The 12,317-nt window shown below is 40.9% G+C and overlaps 2 protein-coding genes across 2 annotated transcripts; both read left to right on the top strand.

Moving 5' to 3' along the window:
• Positions 1-893: 893 nt before the first annotated feature.
• EAF02_010641 (uncharacterized protein) lies at positions 894-2,936 on the top strand (the record flags this gene model as incomplete). Its single annotated transcript, XM_038906689.1, has 5 exons — positions 894-1,061; positions 1,196-1,604; positions 1,655-2,194; positions 2,248-2,728; positions 2,786-2,936. 5 exons carry the CDS (start codon positions 894-896, stop codon positions 2,934-2,936), a joined length of 1,749 nt encoding a protein of 582 aa, XP_038753559.1.
• A 2,454-nt stretch (positions 2,937-5,390) lies between these two features.
• Positions 5,391-8,333, top strand: EAF02_010640 (uncharacterized protein; the record flags this gene model as incomplete). The annotated part of the gene is made up of 5 exons (XM_038906688.1): positions 5,391-5,530; positions 5,615-5,642; positions 5,742-6,077; positions 6,132-8,001; positions 8,119-8,333. The coding sequence occupies 5 exons, from the start codon at positions 5,391-5,393 to the stop codon at positions 8,331-8,333; spliced, it is 2,589 nt and encodes an 862-aa protein (XP_038753558.1).
• Positions 8,334-12,317: the final 3,984 nt, after the last annotated feature.

Genomic DNA, 12,317 nt, shown 5'->3' with positions numbered 1-12,317 from the left:
ATCATTCCCTCAATTCATATTCCAATCAGAACATTGAAGCCATATCCTTTACGCACATTATATATATATAGGTACATCGTCAAACAAAGTTCAATCACAATCATTCAGTCTGAACATACGAGTACAGATTTGACATTTGTTTAGTAACAATGCACGGATACTTTGCTACTATACGCCGCAATCGGGTGTTCTGAGCTTCTAATGGGTTCCCACACACCTGAGGCTGTCTTTCCTTTGCTCACCGATAGATTTCCTACATGAGCCATGATTACTTTCCATACCCCCGGATAGGCCATCAAGTCTCTAAGGCTGAAAGTCCCCGCATCTCACACTCCATTGCATATCCAATCCTCGGAACTCCCCTCATAGATGTGCGGATGTAGGCGTGAAAGCTACAGACCGACTCAAATGTATTGAGCCCGAAACGATAGGTTATCTATTTAGCGCTCACCATATCTATCGAGTTACCAGAAGTATATCAAGATGATAATGAAGGATGTAAGTTATCAAGCAACACGATATCAGCCCGGGGTAATTTACCACATTAGCATGATACTAGGCCCATCGAGAGGCTAGGTCCGGTGAGGATTATCTTTTGGAACGTCTAACTGGTAAATGAGGGCCAATATCGGAGCTGCCAAGTGGCCAAGCCAAAAAGTTAGCAGCTTGGTTGCTTGGCGGTAATCAGCACTTCCACACGAACAAATAGAATCTTCAAATTTTTGATTGTCAGAAAGATAAGACTTTTCAATGCGGGCGAATTTCAGAGGGGTATATAGTTATTGCTGTGGTACAGTGTCTTGATTTCAGTGAATTCTGTGTTTCGGAACGAACCGACCAGAGATCTAACTACAATCCATTCTATTATCTCGTTGAGAATTTCCTGGTTGATCATGGTTGGTTGGGATACCAAACTCAACGATGCTGTTGCCGGCAGCATCGTCGGAAGAAGATTTCGTCTTGAAGGTTCTGGTCATGTAAAGTCAAGAGAGGGGTCAAGATTTCTGACAGAAATTCGTGCTGGATTGGCGACATTCTTCGCAATGGCATACATTATTTCTGTATGTTCTTGTCTCTTCAGTTCTATCACCTGATCCAATCATTCACAATCACGAGAAGGACAGCCTCTCCTTCAAAAGTTCATTGCAGGTTGGGTTGGCTCGGTCTTCGATATCAGCTGACATCGAGAATTCAGGTTAATGCCACCATTCTCACCGATAGCGGTGGAACTTGCGTTTGTACCGACACAACTGATCCTACTTGTGCCAACGATGTTGACTACAATCTCTGTCTTGGAGTTATCCGTCGAGATTTCATCACTGGAACTGCTGCCATCTCTGCTCTAACGTCATTCTGTATGGGACTATTTGCAAACATGCCAATTGCATTGGCTCCAGGGATGGGTCTGAACGCTTACTTTACTTACACGGTTGTTGGATTTCACGGACTTGGGCCCGTTTCATATAGACTTGCCCTCACTGCGGTCTTTGTTGAAGGTTTTGTGTTTGTAGCATTATCGTTACTTGGATTGAGACAATGGCTAGCGAGAATCATCCCCGCTTCCATCAAACTCGCTTCTGGAGTAGGAATCGGTCTTTATTTGAGTAAGTATAAACATTACCATGAGAAGAACCCAACACTAACTATCGGACAGCAATTATTGGTCTTGGATACAGTGCAGGTCTTGGTGTTATCACAGGGTCTCAATCTACCCCCCTTGAACTTGCAGGATGCGTCGCTAGTGCTTTCGACGAGACCGGTGTTTGTCCTGGATCCACTAAGATGCGTTCGCCTACCATGTGGATTGGAATATTCTGTGGTGGTTTTGTGACTGCAATTCTTATGGCATATCGCGTTAAGGGTGCAATCATTGCTGGCATTTTGTTGGTAGCGATCACCTCCTGGCCAAGAAATAGTTCGGTCACCTACTTTCCACACAACGATCCTACCGGTGATTCCAATTTTGACTTCTTCAAGAAAGTTGTTACGTTCCATGGGATTCAGGAGACACTTGTGGCACAAGACTGGGACGTGGCTGGCGTTACAGGACAATTTGGCCTTGCTTTGATTACTTTCCTCTATGTCGACATTTTGGATTGTACGGGAACACTGTATTCCATGGCACGCTTTTCCGGAGCCATTGATGAAGAGACTCAAGATTTCGAAGGTTCAGCTGTAGCATATCTTGTCGATGGTGAGAGTTACTCACCCCCTTTTATTTCAATCGCACTAATTTTTTTCTTGCAGCTTTCGGCATTTCTATCGGCTCTCTTTTTGGGCTATCACCAGTTACCGCATTCATTGAGTCCGGCGCTGGAATTTCTGAGGGTGGTAAAACTGGTATCACTGCTATGGTTACAGGCATTTGCTTCTTTATTTCGATCTTCTTCGCGCCTATTTTCGCTTCCATTCCACCATGGGCTACAGGTTCCACTCTGATTATCGTCGGTGCCATGATGTGCAAAGCTGCCAAGGATATTAACTGGAAATATTGGGGCGATGCACTGCCAGCTTTTATTACATTGGCTGTGATGCCATTCACATATTCTATTGCATACGGTTTAATTGCCGGTATCATTTCATACACGATTATCAACACCACAACCTGGGCATTGGAGAAGATTTCCGGTGGCCGTATTGTACCATACGATAAGGAGTTCAAGGAGCCATGGACATACAAGATCAAGGGTGGTATTCTGCCAGCTTGGCTCGTAAGAGCTTCGAAGGGGTAAGTTCTTGAGCCATCCTTCAAGCTGAGAAAGTAAATGCTAATATTTTCCATTAGAAAGAAAGACTTTTGGCACGATGATCCACCGATCAACACTTCATCAGCGGGTTCTTTCTCGGCTGGGGATTATGCGGATAAATCACGTGTTGAACCTCAACCTGTAACTCGTGCCATCGATGAGTCGAAGGCTGGTGAGAAATTGGCTTAATATGTGTCTCTCGTTTCAATTTTGAAAAGAATTTGTAGAATATGTTATAAAGAGCGGGAAATGATTATCGGTGTTGAATGAGGGATTGGAGATACCTGGTGGGAAAAATATGGAAAGCGAGGGTTGAGTAACCTTCCTAAATAATTATATTACTTTAAGCAACAAACAATCAACATTACTTGTTAATATCAAAATATTACTTGGATCTTTATTCAGCTGCAACTACAACTTCAACCCCATCGGCCGTTTAAACTACACGATTTTGCAACTTCTTCTCATACTATGGTCCTTGATGATCTATGCGAAAGTCTTGTTTGTCTACATGGAGGAAAAGATCCGGACAGGTTATTGTCAACTAACGAGCCCATTTTCTTCCAAATATATTACAATTCTGTACTGAGCACATATCTAGCTTTGGCCGCTAGAGAGAAATGCAGTCTTTGCATTCCAGTTGGGGGAGGTTTGTATAGCGAAACGACCTCTAGATGGATTGAGCACTCAACCCTCATATGATATGATTTATACTGTGAATATTGCAGAACCTGATAATCCTCCTGAGGGACGCGATCAATGAATAGTTCAGTATTTTATTCTGGTCGGAGTTCTACTGATGACTCGGGATTGTATCAACTTATCGATCTTGCTATTAAGCCACTTTATGCAAATAATCTTATGGCGAGATCAAGTCGGTATATATCATATTGGAAGGAATTTTGAAGGCAGTGGGAAAGCCATGGTGTTTCATAGATTGGAAGAGGTGTCTTTGTATGGCATACCTAGGTTATTCTGATGATATCAGGTACTCTGAGACTTGTACTTCGTTTATGCATTGTCGTTGCGAAAGATGGGTCAACTATTGTTCATGATAAGATACTGATACTCAAAGACGATGAACATTTTGCTAAGGAGGAATGTCAGATTGTTTTGAGCTCTGGTGGTGACGCTCATGCGTGGGAGTTTGGATACTTTTGAGGGATTGGAATTCTCTCTTGAAATTGCAAGAGAGAAGAGAGTGATGATATTTGTTTCCTTGTACGAGTGAGTACTTGGTAATGAATAAATCCCCTTTCGTCACGTGCATCATTATGGGCTTGCGGAGGACGAGGGGAGTTGAATTGGTGTGGTGTTTTAGATGTTATAAATATTGAGTTTCCTGGCATTGCGATATCGTGATTGTTCTTTCATTTAATCATTGCAGTACCGGTATCTTTGCAGAATAGTATGACTACAGTACTATTACATAGGTATATGAAGTATCTATGTAGATACCTATCTATCAAAGACTCAGTGCTCAAATCCACACCCGACTCGCAAGATGTACTAATTTACTTGTTACTAACCAGGCATGCGATTTTGACTGTTACATGTTATATATTACATGTTATATTACATATTACCTCAACCGCAAGAAAGACATCCTGTTTCCTTGATATCGCGATGATATACTCGTATAGTAAGTATACTTTAATCATTACGAAGTACATACTAACCAACAGCAAAACCATCCCATCCCATCCCTCATCCCATTCTTATGAGAATATAAGCATCTGATACTAGGTACTCGAGTAAAGCAGTGGGCTTAGAGTCTCGGGTCTCGCGGGAATGTCCTTCTTGGCAGACTGCTTTCACCCACGCCATTGTTTGGCGATACACCCTGTTTTCAGCCCGTGGTTGTTGGGGATTGAGTGCGTTTGAGTGCGTTTGGGTGAAAACAGTAGAAGGTGGGAAGTGAAAGAAACTTGCATTCTTGTAGATACCTAGGTAGGTAGATATCTACTAGGTATATAGAAAACTCTTGATATTATAAAATGATCTCCGTAGGGGAATAAATAAAATAGAGAGAAGATGGAAATATAATAAAATACGGATACAATAGTTAAAATGTAGTAAATCGTATAAATTCTTATAATACAATAATAATTTATTCATCACACGACAATCTCGTAATTACAACATCCAGATACTAGGTAATTAAGCTTAAAATCCAGGGTTTAGTAGTGGTACTAGGTACATACAATAGTGACGTATTCGTATTTCAAAGACTTAAGCAAGGCAAAGCTCGATAAGGCTACTCTGGGAAAAATAGGTACCGAGCTTGGTTCATCTTTCTGGTGCCCCGCCATTCCATTCCAACCCCTCGTTCGCTCGCTCGTTCGTTCGTTCATTCGATTTTCAAGAAAAAGAAAGAAATTGAAATTGTTTACTCGAAACCTAACCCGAGGAGAGGTTTTTATGTTTCTGCGGGTCGAGAATATTGAGGTTTCGTTACTTTACTTTGTTTGACTGGCTTTGACATTCGCAGACTTGTTGTCTGTACATACATAAGTATACCTACCTAAGTATTTAGCTTTCCGTGCAGGCTCACGACCTCGATTCAAGCGGCACAGTCATATCTATCTCTTTTACGAGTATTCGGATACTAGGTAGATAGATACCTCACCCGGCATCCTCAATATGTCAGCTGCTGCTCCTGCAGATGGCGGATCGAATCCTTCGGGATTGAAGGAGAAGATGAAGAATCCGTTTGCGAGTTTGAGAGAGAAGTTGCATGATACGAAGTTGCATGATGTGAAGGTTGGGTTGATTCAGAAGAAGTAAGTTGAAGAATGGGGGAGGGGGAGGGGGAAAGCTGGATGTTTGTTGTTTGTTGTTTGCTGGTTATTGACTATTGCATATAGACATCAGATTGGCAAGTTGGGAAATTTGGTAGGTTTTGGTTTCTTTTGTGTTTATTCGTCTTCTTCTTCTACTGCTACTGCTTCTCTTCTTCCTTTGATCTACGAATAAATTCTAATCCTCACACAGTTTAATCCAAATCATCGTCATGACGAAGAACACGAAAAGATTACAGATGAAAAAAGATCCAGAATCGCAGAATCTCATCGTTTCGAATCGTTTGCGCCAGAGAGACCAGGGAATAATATCAAATGGTATGTGGATGGACGCGATTACTTCTGGGCTGTATCAGTTGCGCTCGAAGCGGCAATGGAAACCATATATATCGCAGATTGGTGGTTATCTCCCGAATTATTCATGCGCCGACCTCCATATTATAATCAACAATGGCGTTTGGATCAAATTCTTAAGCGCAGGGCCGAAGCGGGAGTGAAGATTTTCGTTATTGTTTATCGAGAAGTTGAGGTATTTTTTGCGATTGAACTTTTCGAGATTTATTCGATTGACTTTTTGTAACAGGCTGCTCTTACTTGTAATTCTGAACATACGAAACATGCTCTTCAAGCTTTATGTCCCGAAGGAACTCCAGGATATGGAAATATTCAAATTATGCGACATCCGGATCATAACGTTCTCGAAAATGCGGCTGATATGACATTTTACTGGGCTCATCACGAAAAGTTTATTGTGATTGATTACAATTTGGCATTTATTGGTGGTTTAGATTTATGCTTTGGAAGATGGGATAATCATCAACATCCTCTTGCCGATGTACATCCAGAAGGAATTGCAACTGAAGTTTGGCCAGGACAAGATTTCAATAACAACCGCGTTATGGATTTTCAAGATGTCAAAGATTGGAAAGCCAATGAATTATCAAAAGCTGAATATGGACGTATGCCTTGGCATGATGTTGCTATGGGTGTTGTCGGAGATTGCGTTTATGATATCGCGGAACATTTTGTTTTGAGATGGAATTTTGTCAAACGAGACAAATATAAACGTGATGAGCGATTCAATTGGTTGATTCTTGAAGGTAGAGATGGTGAGAATGAAGATTTGGTTGGAGTACAAAGACCAAAACATCCAGTTGGAGATTACGTCAATCATCCACTTACACCACTGAGTACGAAATCATTAGGACAGCAAGGAACGGTGCATGCTCAAGTCGTTCGAAGTAGTGCCGATTGGTCTAGTGGTATTTTGGTGGAACACAGCATTCAAAATGCTTATAGTGAACTGATTCGAAACGCTCAACATTATGTTTATATCGAAAATCAATTCTTCATCACTGCCACTGGTGATCAACAAGCTCCAATTAGAAATACTATTGGAAGAGCGATCGTTGATGCTGTTGTCAGAGCTGGAAAAGAAGGTAGAAAGTTCCGAGTCATCATCTTGATTCCTTCCATTCCAGGTTTCGCGGGTGATCTCAGAGATGATGCAGCGACAGGTACGAGAGCTATTATGGATTACCAGTACAAATCTATTTGTCGAGGTGAACATTCGATATTTGAGCAAATTAGAAAGGAAGGTGTTGAACCAGAGCAACATATCTTTTTCTTCAACCTACGATCTTATGATCGTTTGAATGTTACTCCAGCCGTCAAAAAGCAAGAGGAAGAATCCGGTGTCAAGTACCAAGATGTACAGAGAGCAGAGGCAGAGGAAATTATGGACTCTGGTATTCACGGGGAAGGAGTTCAAGAAGTTGAAAAGCATGATGAGTTGAAGGATAAGTTTGAACATGCTATGCATCATGATGATTCTGGAGATGAAGCTTTAGAAAGAAGAACTGATGCCAAGAGAAAATTCGAAGCAAAGGCAGAAGCAGCTGGTACGGATCATAAACCAAATAGTACTGACAGTGTGGCGAAGAATGCTATGCATATGCAACCAAACTTGGTTGATGAACCATGGGAAGGTGATCTTGCGGGAGAAGCCGATAATTGGATTCAGGAAGAACTTTACATCCATGGCAAAGTTCTAATTGTTGATGATAGAACAGTTATTTGTGGAAGTTCGAATCTCAACGATCGTTCACAATTAGGTATTCATGACAGTGAACTTTCAATCGTCATGACGGATACAAGAACTGTTCAGAGTACAATGGATGGGAAACCATACGAAGCAGGTTATCATGCATCTACGCTGAGAAAATATCTTTGGCGTGAACATTTGGGTTTACTACTACCACAAGATTTGGATGCAGATGACGATCCAAATGCTCAACCGCCAAATATTCCAAATGATATTCATGATGAGGGGGAGACATATGAATTTGTTGAGGACCCATTAAGTGATGAACTTTGGGATATGTGGGTTGGTAGAGCGACGAAGAATACTCAAATGTTTAGACAGTTGTTTCATGCTGATCCGGATAATTTTGGTATGTTTTTTTTCTTCTTCTTTTTTCTTGAGTTAAATACTCTTGATCTTCTTTTTCTATTTCACGCTTACTACTCCCTAATTTTTCTCTAATTTTACTCTTACTAACCAATCATAGTCAAAACATTTGATGATTATGATAAATTCCTTCCACCCAAGGGTATTCGTTCAGGTCATATCTATGATCGTATGATCCCACCACAGGAAATCAGACAGAAGTTGGATCAGATCAAGGGACATTTGGTTTGGATGCCTTTAGAATTCTTGAAGGATGCACCGATGGCGGAAACGGGATTACAGGTTAACAGTTGGACGGAGAGTATTTATACTTAATCAAAAAGAGAGACAGGGCATGAGAAGGGTGGGAAAGAGAAAGGAAGTGAAAAATGGATTGGGGAGGAGGGTATCTGATAGTTTTTGACTTTTGGTTATTGATTCTTATTTTTTTGCATGAGGTGATGATGGATGAATGGATGAATGGCGTTAAAGGGGAAACGATGATGGCGGTAATAGGTGATGAAATGGATGATGAAAGGAAGTTCTTTGGTGGTTTGGTGCGATTGTTATTTCGTCTTGTTATTGTCATTGTCATCAATGAAGATGAGTTTGTAGGGAATCATATTACGATATGATTCAGATGCGAATTTGATTTATCTATGATCTTTGGTTTACGATCTTGGCTTTTGGATCTGGGAAAGAAAATTGAGATGTTAATGCTTGGTTTTCGTGATTTGAAATGTTGTTTTTGTTGCTGTTATTGTTGTGGTTATGGTTATTGTAAGTGATATTGAATTGGTGAATTGGTGAATTGGTGAGGTGGTGAACTGATGAGGTGGAGGAGTTTATGGGAGTGTGATGGGGATTATAATTAAGGGATGGGGTGGATGGGATGGATGGGGTGGGATGAGATGAGATGGAAAGGGTTTTGAATATTTGAATGGTTGGGATTGAGAATACCTATGATTTGTTGGTTTAGTAACCTTTGTATAGGGTGGTTAGTATAGTATAGGGTAGGGTTAGGAAGCTGGAGAGGTTGGGGGGAAAGAGGTTGAGGTAAGAGAGAGGAGAGGAGAGATCTTATTGTATATCTGAGAGTTTCGGTGTCTCTGTGAAAGCTTTATAGACTGTGTAGAATGTTTGGGACTTGAGGTTAATTGGTGTAGAATTGAGAGGATAGAGAGGTGTGGAATTGAGAGGTGAAGAGGTGGAGAGATTGGGGGAAGAGATCGGGGGGAGAGATTGGGAGGAGAGATTGGGGGGAGTTTGAAAGATTTGATTTGAGGTTGGAGAAATGAAGGAATGGGGAATGGGAAATGGGAAATGGGAAATGGGGAGTGGAGTGGAGAGGTGAGGTGAGGTGAGGTGTGAGGTGAGGTGAGTAAAAGGATTTGTTGCATATCTACAATTGCTCGTATCTTTGTATGCATGATATAGAATGTTTGAGACTGTAGATTAGTATAGAATGAAAAGATTGGAGAGGTTTCAAAGAGAGGATTTGTTGCATATCTACAATTTCTCGTATTTTTGTGTGTAGATGGGTAGGTAGGATGTTCGAGACTACCTAAGATTTGTTGGTGTAGAGTTGAGAGGCTGGAGAGGTTGAGAGGAGAGGTTTCAAAAAGAGTGTTTGTTGCATATCTACAATTTCTCGTATTCTCATACATACGTACTATACGAGTATTTAAGACTAAGATTCACTAATATCGAGTTAAAGCAAGCTAGAGAGTTTAGGAGGAATGATTTGGAGCCCTAGTAACCTTAGCTCAGCTTAGGTAGGTATTTGAAAGAAAAATAGAAAATGAAAGGGTTTGTTGTATATCTATCATACAGATTCCGGTCTTTCCGTTAAGATGTGGAAAAGGATTTGGAATTGAGGTTAAATTTGTGTGTATAGGTAGGTAAATAGGATTAATAGATCAATCAGAGGTTGAGAAGAGAAGAGAGATCTCAAGGTTATGTTTTCGCTTGTAAGATTATTGTGGAATATCTGGGATTATCTAGGTAAGTCGAGATTAGCGGTAGTTCAAGTGAAGCTAGAGAGGTTGGGAAATCTAGTGTTTACTTGGATTGGGGAATGTGAAGATGGTTTTGTTGCATATCTAAAGATCTCGTATCTTTGTTGATGTGTAGGATGTTTGAAGCTGACTAATAAGTATACGAGTAAACGAAGCGGCTGAAAGGTTTGGAGATCTGTGGATCCAGCTACTCATGCGGTTGGAAAGTACCAGGTATACGACACTAGGTAGGTATACGACCGTCCACCTGGATATGAGCTACAAATTATTTTGTGTTTTGTTATTTTGTGAAATGTATCTTTTTCTTCTATAGAGGGAAATACTAACATGTGGATTAAAAATATATACTATATTTTCAAAAGTCTCTAGTAAATTGAATGATTGTGATTATTTTTGTTTGAAAAATATAAAAAATATGTGAAATGAAAATACTACGAAATTTATACACAATAATATATTTCTGATTGATTAACTAATTATTCAATTTTCGAAATAATAATTTTTTCCTAAGATTTTTTCGATTTCGACGAGTTTGGTGTGCTGGGTTTTCTGTCTGTAGTGTAGCCACCTTGTAAGTAGAGTGGAGTATGATATGCAATTCAACCGCACGAATAGTACATGGAAAATAAAGAAAGGTAAGATCTTACAAAGCAAGTGAGAGGATTTGTTGCACATCTACAGATCTCGTATTCCCATTTCAACGCAGAATGTGTGAGATTAAATCGAAGCTAGAATTAATAGGTTAGAGTGGTTGAGAGGAGCGGTTTGAAAGAGAGAGAGAGAGAGTTTGTTGCATATCGACAGATCTCGTATTTCCATCTGCATGTATCAGAATGGTTGATACGAAATCTAAAGTGGAATGACCAGGCTGGAAGAAGGAAAGCTGGGAAATTCGTGATTGGGTTGGGTTGTGATGGTTTCTAGCTAATAGAGCCTCAAGATGCCTGGATGTCTCGATGGGGAATGGTTGGGGATTTGAGAGTTTGTTGCATATCTACATCTCTCGGTCTGTCCGGATACGTACGTTTGTTTGCAAGTACTGTAGGTCTGAGACGAAATTCGGTTAAGATGCTGAAAGGGGAGTTGTGAAACGTGGTGGTTGGTTGATGGGGATGTGAGTACTAGGTGTGTACGTGTGTTAGATATTGGGTTTGGGATGGAGAAATGGAGAAATTGAGAAAGTAATAGAGCTCTTGTTGCATATCTACAAATCTCGGTATCTCCGTTGCATTTGGAATTTGGGTATGCAGAATGTAGAATGTGTTGGCTAGATTGGATGGATGCATATTGGTTTACCTTTGGAAAGCTAGAGAAGTCTCGAATAGGTGAGGTGGTGTGTTGAGTTGGATATAGTGTATCGTATTATGTAACATCTAAGATATACGAGTATACGAGTATACATACTCATTACAACCTCGTGGTTTGGTTTCGTCAGAGAAATACTAGGTAGAGAGAGTGTGTGTTGCATATCTGCAAGTCTCGGTATGCCCGGCCAGACACGCCACGAAGAGTTTCAGGAGTCGAGATCACTCGGTGGATGTGATGTCTCAAGGATGGAATATTTGGTTATTGATTTATTTATCGATTTATCGATTCAATAGATTGATTTATTCAATAGATTTATAGCTGGCTCTGACTCTGACTCTGACTCTGACTCTGACTCTGGAAGAACATAAAGATCTGCCTCGTACAGCACAAGACGTCCGACCAACCCGTCTCATTTCCACTTTCGGACACGCCGATAGTTGGTGAGAGGAGTGTGATTGGTGGGTGCGCGCGGGGTTAGTAAGCGCGGTGCTGGGGGTGTTCAGGCTATTTTGTGGTGGTTGTTGTTGCTGCAGAAATCTGGTAATGATACCTCATACATACCTAGGAAATGAAGAATGGGTTGGGTATTGATTGGTAAGAGATGGGAGATGCGATTTGGGACAGGTTGGGAATGTTTTTGTTGCACGTCGTGGTGTTTCGGTCGTTCCGGTGGCGATTTTCTGTTTTTTATAGGGGCTGGAGTCTTGACTCTCGAGGGAAATTAAGGTGTGCATGCTTGGTGCCACTGTGGCGAGAAGAGACGACGCGAGAATCGATGAGAGGTTTATGTTCACTTCGTTCATTTGTTGTCGCGTTTTCATGATATTGATGGGATATCAGGATTAAAATTGGACTCAGTGTGAGTTACTATTGGGGATGCTGATGATGGTTGATCATAAAATGTATTCCGCGCGCGAACCTAGATACCATCTCTTTGCTTTGTCTTTTTTGCTCTATTCACATCAAATTCCTCGAAAAGGGATTTTGCTGCACA

Source organism: Botrytis sinoallii (assembly GCF_014898435.1).
Source record: "Botrytis sinoallii strain Bc 23 chromosome Unknown BSIN_026, whole genome shotgun sequence".
NCBI lineage: Eukaryota > Fungi > Ascomycota > Leotiomycetes > Helotiales > Sclerotiniaceae > Botrytis > Botrytis sinoallii.
The sequence above is the reverse complement of the archived record's forward strand: the minus strand, read 5'-3'. Positions and strand labels throughout refer to the sequence as shown.